The sequence below is a fragment of the Quercus robur genome, chromosome 11, assembly GCF_932294415.1.
Source record: "Quercus robur chromosome 11, dhQueRobu3.1, whole genome shotgun sequence".
Taxonomy (NCBI): domain Eukaryota; kingdom Viridiplantae; phylum Streptophyta; class Magnoliopsida; order Fagales; family Fagaceae; genus Quercus; species Quercus robur.
In genome coordinates this window covers 38030331-38057342 of record NC_065544.1, presented here as the reverse complement: position 1 = coordinate 38057342, position 27012 = coordinate 38030331, and the positions used below count along the sequence as shown (strand labels likewise).

Sequence of the window (27012 nt, the reverse complement as noted above, 5' to 3'; positions counted from 1 at the left end):
CCCATGAGTGATTCAAATTTCAAATTACTTCTCTAATTTGTCTACAAATCTATGATTTTAGGCTCACTTATCATTTTGGGTCTTAGTGCATAGGAGTACTAAACTCAAGTTCTTATTTCTTACCGAATTAAATTACACAAAAAAAAATTAGGCTCTTAATATTCATTATATACCTTATCCTTTTATCTCTTTATAGAGTTTAATGTTTATACCTAATTTAAAAAAAAAAAAAAAAAACCTTCATATAATTCATTATATATGTGTGTGTGGGTTTTACTAACATATGCTCTTAGAGCATATGTTAATAAACTATTTTAGAAATTTCTTTTATGAAAAAGCAAAAAAAAAAATGATTTAACTTTTTTGACAATTTTTTCAATTTTTTATAAAAATTTTATAAAAATAGATATTAATGTGTATGACCAAAGAGTATATATTAAGTTATTAGCTGAACCCAAAAAAGAAATATATATATATATATATTTATATATGAGAAATGATATATCCACAATATTTTTACAACAAATTCTAAATGGCAAGTTGTTACTTGTTGTTATTGTTAGATTAAAAAAGTAATCTCAACGCTAAATTCAAATTTAAACCAATAATAACTAACCATCCATGATTTGTTGTAAAAATGTTGTGGATGTAGCACTTCTCAATATATATACACACACGTATATATGTTGGAGCATTTTAATATTAAATAATTAAAATGAATTAATGTTATAAAATAAATATAAATATGTGGAAGTGAATATGGAAGATGACGAATTAGTGAAAATGTTTAATTTCATATTGAGAATGAGAAATATTATTTTATTCTTTTTAATTATGGTGATTAATGAGCTAACATGAATTGTCTTGAATGTTAAATTAGATACGTGTACAAAAAATATGTGAAAGATGGACGTATCCAACTCATCATATTAATATCCAACAAATAGTATTATATAATTTATCCCCTTGAATTAATAGGATTATCATCGAATATGATGTCGTGCATGACAAGACAAGTTCACGTGATTGATTCCAAATCCCATCAATGGTGTGATTCAATTATGATTTATGACCCATGCCATTGACATTCTACGAATTCAAAGGGGGCAAGCAAGCAAGCTTTACGACTTACTCGGAAATCGGAATTGATTTGTTTATTATGCTAGATATTTTTCACGAACTCCTCCAATTACAGGGTTACATGCATAACATAATATCTTGGTTTCTATTCCAACCGTATGATTGCTTTGGCCTCTCATATCTTAATCTTATACCTTTGTATCTGGACCCCTCTGGATAATATTCATTTCTTTCTTACCAAGAAATTTAAATATTAAAAAAAAAACACTTTTTTTTAATAATTAAAATTTTTTAATTTTATTGACTTGACCTTCTTACGTAACTCGTTTATGCTTGCTAACGATTGGACAGTCCTTTGGAGTTTGCGAAGGCACAAGCTGCATCATCACCACCGCCTGATTCTCACACCCCTAGATTTGGAATAGATTCTATTTTGTCGTTAAATTTTACTTTTTCTAAATTTAATATTTATTTTAATTCTTCACAAACTCTTATCTTATATATATAACTTAAAATCCTTTTTTTTTTTAATAGACAATGGTATCATAGCATATCTTTATTTTTTATATGATATATGTGTCCTAGTGGTTATGCCAAATGTCAATCTCTTTATATCGTATATTATTTAAATTAATTTTCTCTTTTATGCCTTGTGGACAAATTTTTTTTTGTTATTTTATTTTACATATTTACAGATTTTTTTTCCAACTAATAAAAGAGTCCAGGACTATAACTATCTTTTCAAAAAATAAAAAAATAAAAATTTAAGCTAATTTTATTGTAGGTGAAACTTCTTTATCAAAATTTTCATGTGAGAACAATTGTAAGCATCACAAGTAAGTTTTTATCACAATGATTTTAAAGTTTGTATATCTATATATGTACTACACTACTAGTTATGGATGAACTTATTAGACCAATTCAAATTAGAGTCTTTTGGTGTATACTTTTTGCAAAAGATTTTAATAAATGAAATTAGTTGTAGAGTTGATGCAAATTTGGAAATCTGGACGAGGATTTAGGTTAAGTAGGTGTAAAATGGAGTATGTAGAATGCAAGTTTAGTAAAAGGATAAACAAAGATAGAGGTGTTGCAAAATTTGATGGTCAAGGGATAGTTGAAGAGTAAATGCTTTGGTATCTTGAATCAATAATTTATAAAGATAAAAATATCAAATAGGACGTGGATCATAGGATAATAGTAAGATATATAATGTGGAGACTTGTATTGATAGTATTATGTAAGCATAGCATTATTTATCAAGTTAAAGATAAGTTTTACAAGACTACTATATGACTAAGCATGAAATATGGTATTGAATTTTGGGCTATTAAGAAGTAAATATTCATAAAATTAGTATACCTAAAATGGAAATGTTATGATATGTAAGTGAAAAGTTATTAAAGCGTAGTAATCAAAATGAATGAATTTGTTTATAGATAAGGGTGGCTCATATTGATACAAAGATGAGTGAATGTTGATTAAAATTATTTAATCATGTGCAAAAAAAAAAAAAAAAGTACTTAATGAATCACTAAGAAATAGTTATTTCATTTGAGTTAACCACGTGTTTGGAAGTTTGGAGAAATAAGACAGTAGAGGGTATGAAGGGGAAGTAAAGGAAAGGAAATGAGAGGGAAGGGAAATGATTATCTCTTCCCTTTGTTTGAATGTTTTAAAAATTAAGCAAGGAAGAGGGGAATATATATCCATTCCTCTTGTTTAGATATTTCCAAAATTAAGTCCGAAGTGAGAGGGGTTAACGATGAAGGCTTTGGAAGGGTGACATTAGATAGCCTCTTGATTCCCTTCCCTAGACTCTCCCATGAACAGACACACTCCTAAGAAATGGAAAAATGAAGAAGAAGCAAAGATATACTTAAAATAATACTAATTGAAGCAGTGAAACAAGATACATTAGTTTGTATGATTTAAAATAAGTATGAAAAAATATACGTGGTTAATTAATTTCATTGAGTATTCATAATAATAGATTTCAAAGTCTCAGAACTAAGGATCTTTATTGTTGTTGCAATAATATTTTGTCGTGCAATTTCAATGATTTTTGAGAAAATTTTAATTTATTTTAACATTTAAATTTTAATTAATCATGATCATATTAATTACTTATATTTTTAATACTAGTATATTATTAGGTAGCCTACTAGTGTGTAACATCGTGTGTGCATATGTACAGGTACATTTAGGACCATTCACAATTTTATATATATATATATATATATATGATTACAACAATAATTCACAAACTCACAAAAAGGAAAGGCTTTTATTAGAAAAATGTAGTAACTAAAAAACCAACAAAATATCTGGTTGACAACGGCCCGAAGATATTATCGCCCCCTGGCTGACGTGGCGTTCGGCTGATAGCACTGACACGTGTAAAAGCGACGCCATGTGGAGCCTTTACTGGCCCCCACTCTTAACTAAAAAAAAAAAATATAACACAACACCCTCTCTTTCTCTCTCTCACATTTTCTCTCTTCTTCGTCAGAGAGACCGAAACAAAGAGAGAGAGACAGAGGGCTTTGAGTTTTCTCTGCTAAACACAAAATTGAAATTGATAATTTCTCCTCTAAATTTTTAATTTTTAATTTTTTTTGGAGAAAAATTTTGTTTTTGACACTATTTTTTTCGGTACAAGAATAGAAATAAAGAATGGGAGAGAATCTCCGGCCGAATATTCCGGATCCTGACGCAACTCGGGGTTGCCGGGTCGAGTTGACTCGGACAAACTCCGACTCCTCCGCCATCACCGTCGACGCCGTTGCTTCCACACAACCTTCTTCGCCTCATTCTAAAATTCCACCGCCGGTAATTTCCTTTTTTTCAACTTTCACGTTCACAATTTCCCGATATTTTTCATAAATTAAAAAAAAAAAAATATATTCTGAATTTTGTGTTAGTACTGTACCTATTTGTTTGATTTCTTGAGATTATCTGCTGAATCATACAATTTTTTTATTTTTTTTTGCAGCGCATTGGATTTTTTTAAAATATATTTTAAAAAAAATTTTATTAGTAAATTTTGTGTGAAATGAGTATTATAAAAAAAGAAATATATAAAATGATTTCACTTCTATTTTTTTTTAATTTATAATTTCCCTTTAAAATGTTATAATTTTCTCTGTTCATAATAGATTTGTGCCTTGTCATTTTTTTCTCTTCTTAAAAATATTAGTTATAATTGTGGTGCTAATGGTTAAATATATATATATATATATATAATTTATATTTATATGTGTGTGTATAGAGACACACACAAAGGTTCAAGACTAAATTAATACATGGAAAATAAAACTAGCATCTGTTCAATGCTAAATTGGTAATTAAATATAAATAATATAAAAAAACACTAAATAATTATTTATTAATACACTGTATACCAATCAAATATCATGAAATTTGACATTATTTTAAATTCTGAAAATAATTTATTTTTATATACTAAGATTTTTGCAGTAATTTCCATTTCAATTTATATAATCAAATATTCATTTAGAAAATAGCCTTCCTTTGCTGTTTTGAAGCCCAGTTTTAACAATATTTCAGGAAAAAAAAAAAAAAAAAGCTTGTTCCATAGTTGGAATGGAATTTAGAAGAGTAAGCACAAGTGCAACCACTCTATAAACTAGTTGGTAGGTTGTTAATTTTCTAGTTCATACTTCATACCAACCATGAATTGTTGGCAAAATTCAATAAAAAATGATGATTAAATAAAACCCATATGTGTGTTTCGGATCTACTATCATCTCCATCAATTAAAAAAAAAAAAAAATTTACATGAAATATTGATTAAAAAAGTACACATGCACATATCTGATAGCAAGGAACTACCTTTATAATAGAAATAAAAGAGTAAACTTGCTTGAAGCTCTTAGTCTCTTATTTCTCAGTTTGTCCCCTTTTTTTGTTGATTAGGAAAAGATTTTGTTTTACTAAAGGATTTTAATTGCGTAAAACACCAAAAAAAAAAAAAAAAAAAACTTAGAAAATAATATATATAAAAAGTTTTATGTTAAAAGCACACGTCACGGACCAGTTTTTTTTTTTTTTTTTTTTTGGGTGTGGTCTCTTTGAGCCAATTAGATTATTGGGGTCAGATGTAATTTCTAGGGACCAAAATGAAATATTTATGTAATTATATGTATAATAAGAAAATTTAAATTCGAGCGAGATAGAGGCAGGGGGAGCCATGGACCCTATTGCCCTCAATGTACGTCTGTCTCTGATTGTGGAGCTAAAAGAATTATATGAATAATAAGGTTGTTATTTTTTTTTTTTTTTTTTTTTTTTTTTGTGGAGGAACATATGGTTGTTAACTTTGATTATATAAATAACACAGTTAATAAAACCTAAAAGAGAACATCACAACCCTCATTTCCCTTTTGCACAAGCTGGTAATATGATTATATGAATAACAAGGTGGCTAACATTGATGTTTTAGGTTCTATATTACTAAAGTATATTTTAGATAATACTATAACCTGTCAATATATTTAAGGTTTTTAATTCGTATTCCCCTTGCTTTGTTTAGACCACCAGATCCTCCTGATTTTCAAGATTGGAGGCTATAAATACTTGGCAGAGCACTATAAAAACCCCACTTTTGCTCCTTAAAAAAGGTTAAATATAAATCTTAACATACAGTGGACATTGCGTCAAAGGAAGGATAATTACCTATGACATAGGTTGTAATGAGAATTAAATCTTCAGAAAGGTACAGAGTAGATGCAAATAATCTTTAAGGGCAACAAGGTTCAAATATTTTTGGGTGGTGAATATCATTCAGTGCTCATGATGCAGTCAGAGAATGAAAAATTAAAAAGATTGTTTTTTGTATTTAAAAAAAAAAAAATTGTTCATATTGATTCCAAATATGTAATCACTTGATTTGATCTGAATACTTAGTTGAGCCATGAATTCAACTGATCTTATTAAGAGCTGTTTTATGTTTTTCTTGTGAATAATTAAGGGCTATGATGTTATGCCTTAGATATTTGAGTTTCCTGTTTTGAGAAAGTAGAACCACTCTGCTTTTGCTTACAGCCATTGGATATCAGGCCCCCATTGAATCTGGATATGCTGATGGTCCCCGCATGGTGGGTCTTTGTTACTAATTCCTCCATGGAATAGGGGATTAAGCCTATAAGTAGCAGTGTACTCCAGACAGGAACAGGGGATTTTTCTCCCAGGTTTCTTAATAAATAGTGCAGAATTTCCATCCTGTAGTGTACGTTGAACCTTACAGTGTAAGCTTTTTCATGAGGGATGAAATCAATATGTTGCTACAGGATAGGTTTTTGCTACTATGATGCTTATCTTCCTCAGGGCAGAATTAAGTGTTTTACCACCTGGTCCTTGAGCCTGGGTTATAGTATTTGCACTTGAAAATTTCCTCCATTGCTTGCCAATGGATAAGAAGAAGTGTAAAAGCATGTTAGCAGGATCTTCGTCAATATGTTGGGTTTAAAATTAAAAGATTTCATTTGTGGTTTATGAATTTTTGTTTTTCTTTTTAACGTCTTTGCTCAGTAACTAATGAAAAAGCTCTACTCTTCCATTGTTGGTCAAAAAATATTTAGCCATCATATTGGTATTTTTGTAGGAGGGGCAGTTGACAGAGTGGACAGATGAGAAGCACAGTTCATATCTTGGTTCTTTAGAGGCATCATTTGTTACTGAGTTGCACCGTTCCATGCATTTGCGCGGTTTGCGCTCACAAGATAACATGTGGAGGGCATCTTCATCTGAAAAACCTCAAGCAAAAACTCGTAATTCTTCAGACCAGGTTAGAAATTAAATGATTGCATATGTTCAGTATGTCCAATGTCTGTTTTCCTCGTCTTATGCAGACCCCTGGTGTTGTAATCTTATTTTTTCTTCATTCATGGTCAGTTTTTTGTTCTACGAGATGGCTGCTGGCAGAAGATTAACTTTGAAAGAAATGATGCTTTCTCGAACAGCACTGCTGATTCTCATGTTGTTTTAGGAACTCCATGGATACGCCGGTTTACATCTTCAAGTAAACAGCGGACTGTGAGATCTCCTGATGCCCGAGGACATGGGATAGTTTGCAATAAAGCAGTCCTCTTAAAAGAGAATTTCACTTCCTCCCGTGGATCTTTGAGAGGTTTGGAGCAGCACTCTGTTTGTCTTCCATGCCATCAGGATTTGGTTGGCAACATTACAGGTAATTTTAACTAGCTTTGCTTTTCCAGCTTTTCCCTTCTCAGCTTGTATACAACAGTTATTCCACGGCATAATTACCAATATATTCTTTCAAGTTTCAATCCCTAATTTCATTTGTTATATGCATATACACATGCCTCTCTATCTCTCTCTTTCTCTCACACACACACACCTGCAAGTCATTCACTAGGTAAAAAATAGTTGTCTGAACAAAATTGTTCGATTTCCAAGGATACTGACTAATGGTAGAGGTTGTTAGAGAAGTGTATATTTATTGCAGGCAGACTTGATAAAACCACTTCAACACCCCCCCAAAAAATGGGTGGCATGAAAATTAAATGTCTCCACTTTTCTCAGGTTGGAATTATGATAAAATAAGCTTTTTAGTTGCATTACTGGCTTAACTTATAAAGGCTCTAATAATACTAATAGTATAGATCTCATTTTAAGGTCTCAAGAAAAATTGACCTGGAAATTAAGAATATCTGCTTTGTTCTTTGCCCAAGCACCTCAAATCTCACGTTGGAGCTTTTTTTAGCAAGTTGCTTGGTTGCTCTATAAATGTAATTTTCAATACTTGATAGTTGATACTACTGAACTTGGACAAGAATAGCAGCTGATGAGTCTGGTTTAACCATTTTTTTCAAATAAAAGTGCCCCTTTTCCATTCGTTTTTATCTAGACTTTTTTTTTTTTCTCTGATAAGAGTTTTTATCCCTTTTTTTTTTTAATTTTTAATTTTATTTTTTTTATGATAAGAGTTTTATCTTGACATTTAGAGAGGCAATTTAAGTACCAACTGGAAAATAGCATGGATATTAGTACAAGTTGATCTGTTCTTCCCCACTTATGTCAATAGATTGAAGTTCAATGAACTATTGGACTTATTTTAAATTTCCCAGATATCTGCACTATGAATTTATGAACTGGGGTCTGATGGCTTCTTAACATGTGCTGAATGCATTGGGAAGTGAAATTTCATGCACTAAAATTTTCTTGACCAAAGCTAGCACAAAATATTATGAGAATGCTAAAATTAGAAAGGTGGCACTGAGAGTTTTTTTGGGGGGGGGGGGGGGGGGTGGGGGAAAGAGGAACTTATTTTCCTTGGGTTGTTTAACAATTCTTGTAATTGAATGAATAGGAAGGGTGAAGCATAGTTTTTAGTGTACCCATTATCTCTTTTTCCCTTACATATTCATTTTTCTATATTTATGCTAGTAATCCTTGGATGTCACAGGGATATCTTAGTGTTATTGTTCTGGGGTCAAGGTCATAGGGCTGCAAAAAATTTCCTATGCTTTGTAATTGGATACATGTGATGATTTTTAGCATATTTGAAGTTTGGTGTTCTGTGTTTAGTTGTGGATATTTGTATGTTTATCTATCCTTAAAAGTTTTTTATGTGATGATTCTGTGGTTATGGTGCATATTAGATGAACAGCTTTACTATTTTGAATAATCATCTAGAAATATATCTTGGTTACAAATTCTGTTTGTAGAAACTCTGGTTACACATCATTATGTTACAGTGTAGATGGGTTAAGCCTGCAACAGTTGAAAAAAATATCCAGTTCATTTGGGCATCTTCATGGTCTTATTTTTTTCTTGAAATCTAGAGAACAAGAGAGAGTGATGTATATTGTAGATTGAGAAAGAGTGAAGCAAGAGAAAACGATAACACAGGAGTTTTAGAAAAAAAATTGCAGGAGTTCACGTAGTCTAGCCTGATGGCCTACGTCCATAGCAGAAAGCCTAGACAATAACATCTTTATCACGATGAATTTGTATTTACAATGAACCCTAAGTAAGGTATATATATGAGTCAGGTTAACCCTAGTCTCTCGGTGACAGTACAATGACAATATGCTAACAGGTTTTATAAATTTTAAATACATTTGCTTTGGCAAAAGCCAGGCAAACCATAATGTGGCACTATCAAATCCTTGTTCCTTGGGCACAAAAAATGTTAATTTATATGCATTGCCGAAAGCATGTAAATTTAGTGTCATAAAATAGAAAAAAGAAAATACAAATAGTAATTTCTGAAGTCTATGGTTATGCGTAACAGCAATGCAATTTTAAGATGAAACCACAGGTATCCTTGAATCATTAAGTAATAATTTCTTATGATGTCTTTAAAGTGACTGAAAATGATTCAGTTAAGATGGTCCAGAAATATCACTTATTAATTTGCATATCCAGATAATTGAGAACTCAAGCATTTGTGATTGCTGTAGAAATCCCTTTCTTGCAAGTTGTTTGGTGTATTATGTTAATTCTTATAGTCATTTGTGATATTTCTTTTATATTTGTTCTTATGCATTTTGGTTTGTCTGCAGAGGTTTCAGATCAGAACTTTGAGGATGAAGACCAAGGAGAGATGTCAAGCCGTGCGTCTATGGTGAAAAGGTTGAAGACAGCTTCAGTTGATGCTACAAACAATGACCAAGTAATGATATAAAAAAAAAAAATGTTCCTGCTATTTGGCTTATCACATCTATCTTTAAGATCATGTGTTTGTTGCAGACTTGTTATTATTTGGAGTCTGACTTTTGTCCTCTCCTTAATGTGCTCTTTCAGGTTGTGCCTCTTGGAAAGTTTTGTATGACAGATGTTGCAACAGTCAGTAATGCTTCATCAGAGAGGGAACAAGAAGGAACCTATGAACTGCTGTCAGAGCACCCTGAGAGCTTTGTCTGCCCCAAATCTGATCTGCATTATTGTTTGAAAGGGAGCTGAGTTGTGACTTGGAATCTGAAGTTTGATAGATAGCTATTGACAGTGACACACCAAAAGAAAAGCGAATTAAGAATTGCAGAAACTAGTTGATCAACAAACTTCAAAGATGTAAATGGTGACTATTTCTTATAGAGGTGCTGGGGTTCATGTGGTAGTAATGCTGATAGGAGATTTTTGTAAAATTCCGAAGGAAGAAAAAATTCATATTGGCTATGAAGCTTGCTTGTATCTAGTATCTATCTTCGTTGATTCTCTTTTCTTTTCGTATAATTTTCCTCAATTTTGCTTTCAAAGTGAAGCTTGAACTCCTATTAGACAGATAAAGTAGGTAATGTAATTGACATATACGGGTTAGCGTGTGGATGCATCTAGCTGACTGTCATTCATGTCGTTGTGTTCCACGTATTGTATAATATTTTTGCTTCCAGTGATATCACACTTCTGCAAGGGTTCTTGAACTTTCGTATGTTAGTTTCATACTTTGATTCATTGTTTTGCATATTATAGATCAATTTTGAATTTATGTATCTCCAGAAAATAAGATTCAGCAACCTAATGAGACTCACTGATATTTTTGGTAACTTTTGAACATTTCATTCAGGTATAAAACATAATGAAGTGTTATGTAATTTGGCACACCTAGGGGTCTGTTTGGGATTCTTTTATATTGCTGAAATTAAAAACTTTTTGCTGAAATAGTATATTGGGACTCATGAATAATACCAAAAAGTGCAGTGGGCTCATGAATAGTACAAAAAATAAGCTAAATAATAAAATAAGTTGGTTTTTTAAGCTGGAACCAAACGCACGCCTAATTGATTTTTAATTTTTTTGTTAAGGGTTTGTTTGGATATCGCCTATTTTGTTGAAATTGAAAATACTGTAGGTAAAGGTAAAAGTTAGTTGAAATAGTATAGCAGGTCATGAATAGTACCAAAAGTACAATGAAACTTATGAATAATAGCAAAAATAAGTTTAATAGTAAAATAATTTTAATTTTTCATTGGTATCTAAACACACACTAAGTACCTGTTTGGATTCAACATCCCACGTCCATGTTTTGCTGAAATATGCGTTTTCACTTTTTTTTTTTTGAAGCCCGCATTTGTTGACTTTTTCCACGGCGAACAGTGCACCTGTGCACTGTTTATGGACCCATAAATTACACTTTTCAGCAATTTTTTCATTAAAAATGGGTCACACGGCACTATTCACATATTTAAAAATTATTTTGTTATAGTGTTTTCAATTTCAGTTTTCAGTTTCAACAAAAATAAGCTCAATCTAAACAGATCCTAAGTGTAAATAAGGGAATTCAACTCGGAATTAAATCCCACAAGGGGGGATGTCACTAGATTGAAATTTGAGGATGTCACTAGATTGAAATTTGAGTTTCTAGCCAAAAAAGATTAAAAAGAAAAAAAAGAGATTGAAATTTAAGTTTTACATATACGGACGCATATTTTGTATTTGTGACTATATGGTTGATACGAGAATTTGCAGTGGGCGTAGTGTATACTGTATCAGTTTCTACATTTGTTATTTAGATATATAAATTATTGAGAAATCCACACTTTACAAAGCACTAACAAATCAATAAGCTCAATGTATCACCATTATAAGATGTACAATCCTTTTAATTTTTCCTGAATCTTTGTACCACTCGAATCTATGGGGACCCAGAAGTTAGATTTTTCAACTACAGGCTTTCCTGCAATTTCTAAATAACAAGAAATTCACTCTTAACAGTGAGATATATGCATAGTTAAGACTTGATGAGCCTCTTAGTAGTGTAATATCACAGTCGATAACTGCATCGGATGTGAGACATTTGATACGTATGATCTGTGATTAGCATGTAGAGAGATTAGGTGTCTTTGTGAGTAGTAAGGAAATGTGAACTCTTTGCAAGAAAAGGTGAGATGAGTTTTCTCAAGAAGATGGAAAGATTTCAATTATGGTCCAGCCATCTTATCAAACCAATCAAATGTGACCTCACCTCGGTATTATTCTCACTTTTCAAAAGTTTCCTAAAGCTGATTCTAGATTCATTGCTTGCAAATATGGTAGAAATTCCATGATATGTGGTTCATCTTATAATTTCCAATCTTTGTTAATATTGATAGTTCTATATTTAGAGAAAGCCAATCCTATAATTGGGAGAGTAATATCTCACATCACATCACAATATATGCTTTAAAAAAAGAGGTTTAAATACAGCGCGATGCTATATCTTTTGGGATGAGGTGTAATTTTCTCAAAACTTTTTATTTTTGAGGCATTTGAATTCCAAAATCTTTTTTATAGCTTAATTTTTGTTAGTTGATAAACATGACAACTTTTAGTTGATAAGCATTTGAATTCCTAATTGTTAGTTGATAAACATGACTTGAAAGTGTACTTTATACCCCGATGCAATCTTCACCCCTACCACTAGTCACCTTAAATAATACTAGTAATCAAGAATGAGATATAGGTTTTTGTCATCAAAAGATAAGTTAACTTTGGAAATATAATTTTGTAATTATTAGATCGCCTTATTATCCCACTATATTTGTTTTAATGAAAAACTTTGTGTAAAGGTAATTTTTCGTGTTTTTGGATATTTGGTAGTATAAAAAGCTTTCAAAAAAAAAAAAAAAAAAAAAGAGTCAAAGGCCTAGTCTATAACTATAAAGGTTAGGCCATTTTGTAGTTGTACTTTGATTATGTAATGCATTATAAATCCGGTTTAAAACACTATTATTATTTTCGTGTGTATTCTAATAAGTATTATTGTTTACTCAAAAAGAAAAGAAAAGAAAGAATAGAGATGTTTGTCTCACATTGGTTGTGTGTGTTTAGTATTCGCTGTTTATAACCCTAGTCTACAATTACAAAGGTTAGACACTTTTGTAGTTGTATTTTGATTATATAATGTATTATAAACCTGGTATTAAAAGTTAAAATTTTATTTTTCAATTCATTTAAGATTGCTACCAAATATAGGAAAAAGTGACAGTTTTATAAAAATTGACTTTTTTTTTTAGAAAATACTATTGCCGAAACATACGAAGAGTAAATACCAATCTCCTTTTTTTTATTATTTTTTTATTTTTTATACAAGATAGAATTTCTACTATAATCTAATCTAAGTGTATACGTGTGTGAAGTTCCCTTCTGGAGACTTGGATCCCGGCCCTTACTCTCACATCCTATAAATATTTATACTTGTGGAGTGACCACCACACCAAGAGTACGTGGTGACCCTTTCTTTTTATTTAGTGTTGTAACTAATGCCTGCCATTATTACATATAATTGGCCTCATTGTCACAATTGAAAAAATCGAACTTGACTCTGTTTAAAGCATACAAAAACATGATCAAAAGATTCAAAATCCATTTCAATTTTCTAGGAATATATTGAATTTAAGCTTCTTTCTTATACCCAAAAAAAAAAAAAAGTAAAAAAGAAAAAAGAAACAGAATAATAAAAATGTCGGAAAGTTTTCTGATCTCGAATTTTCGTTCTTTCCTTTAGGTCCAGTCTTTTCTCAATTGGACTTTGTGGGTGGTTCATAATGCGCAAACCCTCCTTTATTCGTATTGAATATTCAAATACACTGTAATAGTATTTCAACGTGGACTTTTGAATTGTGAAGAAAGAAAGTATCTATGTTTGGTTGATCCTCAAGACTTTGCTTTATACTGAAATATTTAAAAAAAAAAACACGCACACATTTTTTCTCTTTGAAGAAACAACGCACAAAGATTTATCATGTTGTTGTTTGTCAGATATAAAAAATGCTCCAAACCCAACACACAAACTAAACCATAACTCAAAACCCTTCTCTTTTCTCGTACCCTTGTTTTCAAGTCTCACTATTTTGTCTGAATTAGAGCCATAAGCAAATTTAGTTAACCCCCACAAAAAAAAAAAAACTCTCTTTTTCTCTCCCACTTTCTCGGCAAAGAGAAAAAGGAAAATCTGATCCAAACAAAATACAGGGGATATTGATTGATGGGTGTTCTTTCAAATCTAAGAGGCTTAAGAGGATCATCGACGACGACGACGACCCAAGAAAGCTTACCGATTACTGATGGGGTTTCATCGGTGGCAAAGAAGAAATGGTCAAATTTGATGCCTTTGGTGGTGGCTCTTGTGGTCATAGCAGAGATCGCCTTTCTGGGTCGTCTTGACATGGCCAAGAACGCAGCTTTAGTTGATTCTTGGGCTGACTTGTTCCATCGCTCGCCGCCTCAGGAAGATTTGTTGGACTCGTGGGGTGTAAACAATCGTATTTCGGAGTCTGAGAGCTGCGAGGATTGGTTGGAGAAAGAGGATGCTGTGGTTTATTCTAGGGACTTTGAGAAAGAACCCGTCTTCGTTTCTGGGGCTGAAAAGGTTTAAGTTTTTTTTATTTATTATTTTTTGTTTTGTTTTTGGAAATGTTTTATGCAACTTGATTACATGTTCTTTCGTGTGTAGCTTTTGTGTTTTTATGGTCAAGCTAGTTGGTTTTGATGGTAATTTTATTGGGTGGTTGTTGTTTTTGTTATATAGTTGCAGTTTTGGTGGATTATGGTTTTTGACTTTGAAAATGGGGGTAGTGGTAGTATGACTTTGGGAGATGGAAATATGGAATTGTATGATCAGTTTTAGAAAATTGTATTTTGGTTGCTTATTTGGAATGTGGATTTGGAGGAATTTGAAATGTAAGTGTTGTGTAACTGTAATTGTGAAGCGTGGATGAGCATTTTCAAGGATCAAAGAATAGTGGGTAAAAGCAATCACTTCAACATTATGAGTCCACCCAAAAGGACTCAACGAGGTGAAGCAATCTTAGTCTAGATGATAATCTTAGGTACATAAGAACATAAAGTTTGAGATATGGAACTTGAGTCACCATGGTAACTCTAATTGCTTTCATTTAAATGGTGGTTAAATGTTGGTAGAGTATGGCTTAGAAGCTCTAGTTGAAATGGCGCTTAATTCTTCCATAATAATGGTATGGAGGGTGAGGTCCTAGGTTCAAGACCCACTAGATGTGTGTGTAACTTACCAATAGAAAAAACATGTTGGTGGAGTATGGTTGTGGACTGAAATCATTTTACCTTGTTCAGCTGGGAATGTCTTGTAGAAATTAGCTATTTGTAATCACTAATAATTCTATTATTAAGTTATAATGTCAAGCGTCAATAGTTGAAAGCTCTGCCCATAAAAAACATTTTTGAAGATTGGAATCCTTCATAATTCTTTCCGCAACTCCCTAGTTTGATCAAATTCTTGTTTACTCAAATTGTGATAGTGAAGAGTTAAGCATGTGATCAATCAAATTGATTACAGATTTATGGATGAATTCAATCAAATTTTTTAAATGTAATATAGGCCTACGAGTATTTTGTTTCTTTTCTATCTACATTAAATGATACTTTTAAGCTTCTCTTTTGTGGTCCATAGGAAGATAATTTGAAAAGCAAAAAGTTTATGTAGTTTAAGTGGACCTTTCTCCTTTTCTTAGCTTTTAATATAATTCATATAGGTTCTGAGTAATTCTATTTCCAATTTATTTTGTTGGTTCATGAGATAATCTTTGTAGCTCTGGAGTCTATTTTGAGTTAAACTTCTTCCAGGAATTCAATAAGGATCTTTGAAAAGTAACTTATTTCATTTTCCTTTTTAAGTAATATAGTAGTTTGCTTATGTCTCAATGCATATTCTTAAATTTTTTGGGTTCACTTCTATGTAGGAGTGGAATTCTTGTTCTGTTGAATGCCAGTTTGGATTTAATCCCAGTAGGGCTCCGGACGCTGCATTTGGTTCACCTCAACAAGCTGGAACAGCTAGTGTTCTCCGGTCAATGGAATCAGCTCAGTACTATTCAGAGAATAATCTTGATGAGGCTCGACGGTGGGTAAGCACAATCTTATATAGCTTCATTGCATTTTGATAGAACTAGGTATTCCTACTATTTGAGAACAAATGCAAATAAATTTCAAGTTTGTTTGAATTTGCTATTTCTTTTTCTGTGGGAGTTACTAATCTGATTAGTGTTTCCATCTATGTTATTAATTTTCTATAGTCAGTTGTTTGGAAGAAAAATCATATAAAATAAAGTTGTGTATTGGTTATGGAGCTGAATTTTAGTTAGGTGTAGCAAGCATTTTGCCATCAGTTACTGTTTGAAGTGCATGGAAAAGAGGTGTAGATATTGAACTATGAGTATTAGCTGGGGAATCAAGAATGATGGGTCCATTTGAATGTAACAATTCAAAACCACATGATTTGAGGGACTGGTTGATGGGGTTGGAAGGAGTTAGGCACCGACCTAATTTTAATACTAAATAGCTTCACCATGTGTACCATGTTCAACTTTAAATAGCCACAGTGAATCAGAAAGTGTCGTTTTTTTATATTGGACTGGAGAGATATTTGGCCTCACTTCTATCGCATCCACAGATTTAAATGAGAACTGCACCAATATTAGTAACTAAGGATCAAAAGCAGACTAAAGAAGCTAGAAGGGGAAAAAAAAAACTTCTGTTTATGGTTGTAACTTCTTTTATTTTTATTTTTTAATGTGTTGTTTTGATCTTATTCTGCATTTTTTTTTTTAAAGGAAGCCATTTTGATATTTATTGTACAAGGTACAAACACAATGATCTCAAAAAGAAAGATCTTGGTGCATTCAAGGAGATTTTACACTATTGAATGTTCAGTTATTTCTTTCTATTTAAATACATCTTTTTCTAGACATAAACATTTTGCAATGCAATAGAAATAGCATAACTATTTGGAAACATTTAAGAGCAATCCTTCTGTGGCATGTTATTATATTATTCTATTGGTAAGCACACAAACCATAAAACACCATTAACTTTCCTCAACCAGATTTCTTGCTGTTTTCTGATGATCACTTTAAGTTGTAATTTTTTTCCTGGCCAATGATTGTTAGTAAGACTAATTTCTTTCTTTTTTCTTTTTTTGGTTGTATTAGGAGGGGATATAATGTTATAATGACAACTAGTCTTTCATCAGACGTTCCTGTTGGATATTTTTCCTGGGCTGAGTATGATATCATGGCACCAGTGCAGCCAAAGACTGAGAATGCGCTTGCTGCTGCTTTTATTTCCAACTGTGGTGCTCGGAATTTCCGCTTGCAAGCTCTTGAAGGACTTGAAAAGTCAAACGTCAAGATAGACTCCTATGGTGGTTGCCATAGAAACCGTGATGGCAGAGGTGCTCATTTAAATATTTCTTTAAAACCATTTTAAGACATTATCTTTGGACTAATTTATTTTCCTCTGTTTGGTAAACCTAAATTCAGAGCATTCTCTTTTAGGTTGCAAATACAGTCCATTATAAAAGTTTCCTGGTAGTTCTGATCTTGCCTAGTATTTGGTTCTGAAGCTGTTTGCATAGCTTTAACCTTGGAGATATAATTCTACTTGTGCAATATCATATGCAAATTCTTCTTGATGTATTAATCATAAACCTGAGGCTTCATCAACTTACTGCACTGCAATGCTCATAATGATACTTGATTTTGAAAGCAGTGCAATCTCTAAATTTTGATTCTGGGTTGAACATATCTCTAGGTTTCTACAGGTCTTTAAAGTTGCAGTTGTTCCATAAACTTGGTGGATCTTCTGTATAGTTTATTATATATAGAGATATCTGGACTGTTAAGAAGTAGAAAATGCAACATGTATATGTTAGGAGCATCACATTAAGAATTTTTTGCAAAGAGTGTGGGTTGTGCAGTGCTGAAGTTGTATTGAGAACTTAAATGCATTCATTGTAGTTAAATGTTTATATCAACTAACCATGAAATGTTAACTATGATTTTTCATAGTTGTAAAGTTTAATCATTAAAGTGTAAGTTGTTACAACTCGAAAGGATTTGAAGTAGAGTTGTAGTTGAAAACTTGACCTTGGACATGGAAAGTTGTGGGGGTTTGGGCAGGTTGATTGATGCAGAACACAGTAGAAAATAAGAAATACGAAAGTAACAACAGAACAAACCCTAGGCTTCATCACCTAGAATCTGTCTGCAAACCATAGGCATCACCACCTAGGGGAGTCTGGTATCGCCACTAAACAGAGAGAACAAAAGAGGAGACATTCTCAACTCGTAATAATTAATCTTATTCAAATTCATCTCTCTTTCACCATTACAGGAGTGCTAGATAAATAGGTTTTAGGGATTATACTAATATGGAAGACATTTAATCAAATCCATAAAAACCGTTAACATTAATAACCAAATTCAAAAACAAAATTAATTGCAAAATCTTGGTAAAACATAAAATCTTAGTTCCCTGCATCATTGATGGGTTGGGTTTGCCTCTTTAGACTATTATCTTTCTGCAGTATGGAACACACTAGATGATTATTAACAATCACTTAAAAAGTTATCTTCTTGCAGACCTAGGCCTAGGGCCCCCTAATAGTGAAAGGCCCAAAATGGGTAGGGAATAAGTGATTTTTTATTTATTATTATTTAAAAAAACATGTAAATTGTACATTTTTTCCTCCATTTCTAAGAAGGCTAACAAATTATGGATTAATAAAAATCCAACTGAAATTAGTCTTATTAAAAATTGAAAATAATAGATTTTAAACAAACAAATTTATAATGTAGAACATTAACACTATACTATCTAAGTGATATTTAAATATAAAAAGGCTCATTTAAAATGGTTGCCTTAGGCCTCAAAATGTATTGAGCCAGCCCTAGCTTTCTTAATATCCCAAGCAAGCTTGGGAAGGACTACTGGAAATGCTTGTTTTATTTTTTTATTTATTTAATTTTTTTTATAAACGATTTATGGTCTATTTAGGTTAGCTCTATTCTGTACAGATAATCTCTTCAGGTCTCACTGTTTAGATCTAGAAAGTGATTCTCTACATACTTATTGAACTGTACCTATATGGTTCTCAATGTGAAATATGCATGTGTGCAAAAGGGCAATGCCCATTTGGTGCAACTTATTTTTCAGTTTTTTGAAATGGGGTTGTTTGAAAAAGCTATACCTAGAACAAAAGTGAAGTTTTAAAAAGCTGTACTTTGAAAAAGTGTGGTTTGAAAATGCATTACCGAATGGGCACTGATCAATGTGTTTTTAGGAATTGCAACAACAAAATTATTTGGTCTGATATTTCAATTGTGGATTAGGTTCTAGCTACTGATGTAACTCTTTGTTGATGTTACACCACTTATTAATTTTTCATTGAACTAATATTTTGAAAATCCTAATGTTAGATTATATTTTCTATTTACTCTTAACATGCACACCAATTTTCATTTCAATTGGATGTTAGTTACTATATGATCCATAAACTTATGCTCTATACATAATTTTGAAATACAAAAAACATAAATTAAAACATTTTATAAATGACATAGTTGTAGATCTTTGGATCATGGGTGGAGACAATGTAATCTAAAGGTGAATTTGTCAAACTACTCATCCTATGCAAAGTTATTAAGTGGTGTAAACATCAACACAATTTACATCAGGTTTAACTTGAATGTAACTCATCCTTTGTGATGTTCTTATGTTGAATTTTATGGAAGGTTTCTGATTATTTGAGAAAAACTAATATCTTCTTCTAGCTAAAAATTGTGTACAATAATCTTGGTTCTATTTTTTTTTTTCCTCCAGTGGACAAAGTACAAGCTCTGAAGCACTATAAATTTAGTTTGGCTTTTGAGAATTCCAATGAGGAGGATTATGTGACTGAGAAATTCTTCCAGTCTCTTGTTGCTGGTATAAAATCTACACCTCTCTCTCTCTCTCTCTCTCTATATATATATATATATCCTTCCTAAATCCTATTAATTATAGAGCTGTATATCCCACATTGCCTTGGTGCCATCACTATATTTTAATGAGTTTGATAGACACTTAAGTCATTTCTTCACCCCCCCCCCCCCCCCCCCCTCCCTCTTTTTCTTTTTCCTATTGATGGTTTGCTCCTGCTTGTGATTGGGTTGGAGTTCAATTCAATTCTTCAACTTTTCTGTCATTCTGATAATCATAGTAGCCAAGTTATATCTAGGAGTTCTTTAGTCGTGAAAAATCACAGATAAATCAGGAGTTTTTATTTTTTATTTTTCCAAAAGGTTGAGAAATCATGTTATATTTAGGGAAATTTTTTGGATTTTTGGAATGGATCCTTGCTATATTTGAAAGGAAAAAAAAAAAAAAAAAAAGCACTTTCAACTGAATTTGCAATTATCTGGCCTTCAACAGTTATAGAAGAATTTTCAGTACTTAGAATTCACAAAATCTGTAAATAATTTGTGCGTGCACGCGCGCGCACACACACACATGTATGTATGTATGTAAAAATTTGGTTGCAGATGCTTAATGAAAATCCATATACTACCTGAAGAATATGGAAATTTTCGTGATGCTGATATTGGAAAATGGTTTTAATCATCCGTAGGTTCTGTCCCTGTGGTAGTTGGTGCTCCAAATATTCAAGATTTTGCCCCTTCTCCTGGTTCAATTTTACATATCAGGGAGATAGGAGATATTGAGCCAATTGCCAAGAAGATGAAATACCTAGCTGAAAATCCTGATGCATACAATCAATCATTAAGGTAAAATTTAATTTTACATGGTGAAAATGATGATTCACTAATGGGCAAAAAATGATGGTTAAACCATAAGTGTAAAACTAAATTATGGTTACTGTTGGATTCTTTTCCATTTAGTATGTGCTAGAAATTGATTACTTCCTCACGAAGAATTTTGTTAACAATAAGATCTCCATTGATTAGGTGGAAGTATGAGGGCCCATCTGATTCTTTCAAAGCGCTTGTGGATATGGCAGCAGTACACTCATCATGCCGCCTGTGCATTCACCTGGCAACAATGATTCGAGAGAAAGAAGAAAAGAGCCCAGGGTTCAAGAAACGTCCCTGCCAGTGCACCAGCGGCTTAGAAACCGTGCATCATGTTTATGTAAGAGAAAGAGGGGCATTTGAGTTGAAGTCCATTTTCTTAAGGTAGGTTCATTACTTTTCATAACTGATGTTCCCCATCTTTCTTTTTTCTTCATTATGTAGTATAAACCAATTTTTGCTAGAATTGGCATTTTTTTCCATCAGAAACTTAACTGCTTGGATTGTAGTCATAGTGCTCACATTTGTTTGAACTGATAGAGGAGGAATCTTTGTTGTATGACTCTTATAGTTTTTGCTCTTTCTGCTCCATGCAATGTGGTAATGGATTGAATTTTTAGATATGGAACAACATTGTTAGATATGATAATCCATCTCCATGCAACAACCAGATTTCCTGAAGTCTTTCTTTCTGTTTCTGATGTGGTGAAAATCTTATTTTGGACTTTGATGGGCAGGTCTGGGAATATTACTCTGCAGGCCTTGGAGTCTGCAGTGCTCTCAAAGTTCAACTTTTCGAAACATGTACCAATTTGGAAGCAAGAAAGACCTGAAAGCATCAGAGGAGGGAATGAACTTAAAGTTTATAGAATATATCCGGTCGGCATAACACAAAGGCAAGCTTTGTATACTTTCAAATTCAAGGGGGATGCTGATCTTCAAAGCCATGTGGAAAGCAATCCTTGTGCAAAGTTTGAAGTCATATTTGTTTAGGTTGAAATTTGCACTCTCAGACTTTTAACATGGATTTCCTGATTTCTGCATTTCTGCTGAAATATTTGCAGAGGGTCAAGGTGCTTTCATTGGAGCATATTGTTTTCCTCTGACGCTTCATCATCTTTGTACATGCTTTGATACTAAGTTAATGAATTGCTAGATTCTAGGGAGGAAATGGTTAGCATATTTATGGCATACTGAGCCATTGATACAATGATGCAGGTGGATCTTTCCCACATTAAATTTTTTTTTTTCTTCTGATTTTCATATTCATACTCATTGGTGCGTTCAGAAATTATTTGTGACAACTTTAACTTGATTTTAAGCATAACGCATATGGATTTAGTTATCTTCACCATTCCTTTGGTGGAGCAATTGTACTTGCAATCTGGAATTTGATTGAACTCCAAAGGGAGTTTATCTGAAATTTCACAACAGAGACTTGAGTTATCAAAGCTCACATCTTTTGCCCGAGGATTGAAACCCTATTAAACTTCAAACTACTGGACCTCTGACATCTTGCTCTCATGTCCAGCAGCAAATAATCCACAAAGAAATTCGTGCACTCCCATGAAGATGGAGGTTCAAGTTACCTAGGTGTAACTTCTCAAGTTTTACACATTCTTAAACTGTTGATTTTGTTAGATCTAACCGTGTTTAAAACTATATTCTCAGGTCATTAGGCCCGTTTGATTTTTTGGTGTTTCAATGCCAGCATCCCTGTAGGTTTAATAGCTGTAAGTGCTCATAATGTTATTCTTACTTAGGTGCACATCGAATAAGCTCCCCCAAGTAAAATAAGATGATAATGGATTATATGTCGAGCTATATATATTTGCTGCCATGTGTGCAACATGATAAAGGATTTAAGGTGCCAACCATGGGTATGGTTGTCAAAATCGCGATTTGGGCGTAGGATTGCATAATTTTATGATCCCATCTCACCAAAGCATTTAGAATCACATAAGGATTGTAAAAATTGTTGGATCGTGTAGGATCATATCGAATCGTGTCTTACCGATCTTACCAAAACGTAAAAATTAGTTTTTATTTATTTATTTATTTATTTTTTAAGTTCATCTTTATAAGTTGTAATTTGTACTCTCAAAACTAAGACATTATACTTAATAAATGTATCAACTAAGTGGTGCGACTCATATGGAGATGACTTTCTTGAATTAAATTTTTTTTTCTATAAGAATATTAAGCTTAACATATAGCTCTTTAGGTTGTGAAAGTAATTGGAGTACAATTGAAATAGTAAGATCAAATGATTTTGGTATATTATCCTCCAGTTGAGAATTTTATATTAAAATTGCTACAACTTTAAGTACACCCAAAAAGGAGAAAATTATTTAAACCAAAAAAAAAAAAAAAAAGGGATAAGTTGGTATTTATGTAAAACTGAAGATAAAAGAGAAAATACCTAAACCATCAAGTGCAAAAGAAGAAATTGGTTTGAAGAACTTGTCTTCGGATGATGAGTGGTTAGCAAAGAGTGTCGACCACAAGATGATGGTACATATTTTGATGAAGATAATGAAGTAACAATTCTAAAGTCTTCCTTTATAGATTTAAAAAAATAAATAAATAAAATTTACATGTGTATATTGTGAATGTGTGATCACTATTGTATCATTTGGTTATCAATGTTAGGTTATGATGAGGGTTCAAGAGCTGCTGCCGAAGGGAAAAGTGTGCTAGTATTTTGATAGGTTTCTAATTAAACATTTATTGAATTTTTTAAATACATTCTATCAAAACTTGACGTAAGACATGCAAATTACATTATACGATCAAAATCTTTATTTTTTTATGGAAGAATTTATAATTTACGTTATTATTTAATATACAAAGTCACTATTAATGTGTTTTTTGCTTTAAATCTGAAAATAGACAAGATTTTACGATTTACGATCTGATCCTATGATCTACGATCCTACCTATCTCCTGCGATCTTTCATAGGATCCTAATTTTGACAATCTTGACCATGGGTTAATTTCTTCAAAATAAGTAGCCTCTTGGTAACTTGTAAAGTCTTAGGAAATTGTAGACTAGCTAGAAATAATAATAAAAACATTTATAATTATGAATGTGAATCTTGTTGATGAATCAATAAAATAGAAAGCGTTAAATTACACACATCAAGCTCTACCTTATCATATGGTTCATATCAAAGCATTTATCTAGTTTTAATTTTCTTTTTTTTAGATGAAACAATGTCGTCTTTCTCTCTTTCCTTTGCCTCACCGTTTCCTTTGATTCTTTATTCTGGATTTTAGCACAATACAAGAAGTCAATGTCTTCATCTGGAGAGTATTTTTGAATGGACAGAATGGAGATGCTCAGCCCATTGTCCTTTGGAGAAATCTCAAGTTGACACAATAAATATAGCGAGAAGCAGGATAAATATAGTGAGAAGCAGGATGAGTCACATAAAACTGCAAGAGAAGGAAAAAAATCATGATCTTGTAAATGGAGAAAACTAGGAGTAGTAGATATCATACTGGGATATTCACCCTTCCCAAAAATTCTGCGTATGCTCAGACTGTGTTTGAACCGCATATTTTTTGCTAAAAGATAAGCGTGTATAAAGCATTCATATTGATCGTCATCCACGAAGGAACGCCAATACCACCAGTCACTGCTATTCGTCCTGCATTTGGGTCGACATTCAGTAAAGAATTTTTAAAGTCGTTCCAAGACCCGTCATTGATATTGTAAGTAAAGAAATCACCATCTTCACATTCATCCCAATGCTCCAAATTCGTTTCATCATCCCGGAGGCTCGGTGATTCATAACCATCATCATCCCCGGAGCTCTGTGATACAGAGCCAGTGAAATCCCTGGGGCTCTCTGATACAGAGCTAGTGAAACTCGACATAGAGGTCGATGGGTTGGAGACAATAATTTCTTTTTTGGTAATAGCAGAAATCATATGATCTGAATTAATTTGAGATGGAGGATTGGGTAAGCTTGTCCATTTACCTAAATCGTTGTCAAAAACCTCCATCTAGCCTATGTCGCCTTTTGGTTTGAAACCATCCAAACCACCTAACACATATATCTTGCCATCTGCTACTAGTGAATGAGGATTCCAACGATGGAATTTCATTTGAGGACCAGCCTTCCAATTATCCCAAGGACGGATGAGGTCTAGGATCCAAACATCAGTGTACTATAGACCTATTTGCCAACCCTTCACCACAGATACAGATCTGAAATTCATTAGACGGGCTTCGTGGCGCTGACACTAATCCTTCCCCCATTGAAAGCAATTTTCTGTTGAGAAAGAGAGACTGCTAAGTGTTAGAATCAGGAACTGAGTTGAGAGAGAGGTTTCGGTTTACACTGTATATATAAAGAAAGTTGAGGTTGGGTCGGTCTTAGTGCCCGTTTGGTTCCACTTTTTCAGCCCAAAACGGGCGTTTTCAAAAAAGCCAGGTCTGTTTCTGCGTTTGGTAAGTTCAAAACGCAACTTTTTTATAAAAGTTGCGTTTTGAACTTTTAGAAAAACTGAAGACAAAACGCGCATAGAAAATGGACCTTCAGTGGTCCATAAATCAAAACGCGCTATGCGCGTTTTGTTATATTACCGTTGCAAACCATTAAAAGACCGAAATACCCACACGTTTGACGCCCCTCATCTCTGATCTCTGCTCTCCCTACGCCTCCATCTCTTCGCAATCAACAATAATAACTCAAAATGAACAAACCCAACCTTTGATATTCCGAACACAGAATGAACAAAACCAAACCAAAAATAACTCAAAATCAACACAAAAACAACTGAAAATCAACTCAAATCCGGAAAACCCATCCCAAACCCAACTCAAAATCAACCCAAAATCCATAGAAAAAAAAAACCCAAAATCCCAAAATCCTTATGTTTCAATCATCTTCATCTTCATCATCATCATCATCATCATCTTCTTCTCTGGAGTGTGAAAAAAAAAAGAATAAAGGATGAGTTCTGGCGATGGTTCCGATGTGTTCCGATTTGAAGTGCTAAGAGGAAAAAAAAAAGAAAAAAAAAAGAAGAAGAAGCAAAGCTGTGTTCTGGACCGAACTGCTAAGAGGAAAAAAAAAAAAAAAAAAGAAGAAGAAGAAGCAGAGCTGTGTTCTGGACCGAACTGCTAAGAGGAAAAAAAAAAAAAAAAAAAAAAAAAAAAGAAGAAGAAGAAGAAGCAGAGCTGTGTCCTGGACCGAACTGCTAAGAGGAAAAAAAAAAAAATGAAAAAAAGAAGAAGAAGCAGAGCAGCTCTGGACCGAACTGCTAAGAGGCAAAAGAAAAAAAAGAAAAGAAAGAGAGATGGGAAAGAATGTTCTGGACTGATAGAGAAAAGAAGGAAAAAGGAAAAGAAAAGAGTGTGAAAAGAGTGTGGTTACGTGGGTGGATGAGAAAAAAAGAGGAGAAAAAAAAAAAAAAAAAAAAAAGGAAGTAGAGCCACGTGTGTGGAGAGAAAAAAAAGGGAGAAAAAAGAAATTATATCATAATATTTTCACAATATTTTTACAATAAATTTTAAGGTAGGCTATTATTAGCTAATATTAGTGAGAAAAAAATAATTTTTTTAGAAAGAGAAAAAAATAATTTTAATAGTATGTTAAAATTAAAATTACTATCAATTTTTATTACAATATTTTTACAATACTTTCACAATAAATCTTAAGTGGTAGGTTATTATTAGCTAATATTGGTAAGAAAAAAATAATTTTTTTAGAAAGAGAAAAATTGATTTAAGTATGATGAAGTAATTGATTTAAGTATGAAACAAACTCACATAAAAAAAAAAAGTATGAAATAAATTCTCTTATATATACATTGTCCTTTTTGGTCATTTACTCCTCAAAAAGCCACTTTTATAAGTGCTAGCCAAACACTCAGCTTTTTCATTATGCACTTTTTAACAGCTTTTACCAAACACTCAGCTTTTTGAAACTCCACTTTTTCATTATGCACTTTTACAAAACTCCACTTTTTCATTATGCACTTTTTTAAAAAGTTGAACCAAACTCACCCTTAAGTGTTAGGTCAGTCTAAGTGGTAGGGGGTTACTAGTTTTTGGCCCTTGCACCACGATTTACAAAAAAAAAAAAAAAAAAAAAAGAGTTTTGTGGTTCATTAATTAATATATTGCATGGAGACTCAGATGAATCGATACGCAGGGGCGACGGCATGTTAAGGCTAGGGTGGTCACAGGACCACCTTGACTTGAAAAAAAAATTTATATATAATAATTTAAAATTTTATATTTATCTACCCTTCAAAAAAATTTTGTGACCACCTTCAGTTTTTTTATGCCAATAAAATTAAACTTTACTCCATAATTTGTTCTACTTAACAATATATTGGGGCTTTCAAG

General features: G+C 32.5%; 2 protein-coding genes across 2 annotated transcripts; both read left to right on the top strand.

Moving 5' to 3' along the window:
- The first annotated feature begins 3573 nt into the window (after positions 1-3573).
- LOC126706182 (cold-regulated protein 27-like) lies at positions 3574-10521 on the top strand. Its single transcript, XM_050405499.1, has 5 exons — positions 3574-3912; positions 6707-6889; positions 6997-7291; positions 9633-9742; positions 9874-10521. The coding sequence occupies exons 1-5, from the start codon at positions 3757-3759 to the stop codon at positions 10030-10032; spliced, it is 903 nt and encodes a 300-aa protein (XP_050261456.1). The 5' UTR covers positions 3574-3756; the 3' UTR covers positions 10033-10521.
- Positions 10522-13694: 3173 nt separating this feature from the next.
- Positions 13695-22019, top strand: LOC126705574 (glycoprotein 3-alpha-L-fucosyltransferase A-like). Its single transcript, XM_050404641.1, has 7 exons — positions 13695-14416; positions 15762-15922; positions 17010-17251; positions 19681-19785; positions 20468-20624; positions 20805-21032; positions 21386-22019. Exons 1-7 carry the CDS (start codon positions 14033-14035, stop codon positions 21639-21641), a joined length of 1533 nt encoding a protein of 510 aa, XP_050260598.1. The 5' UTR covers positions 13695-14032; the 3' UTR covers positions 21642-22019.
- The last annotated feature ends 4993 nt before the right edge of the window (positions 22020-27012 follow it).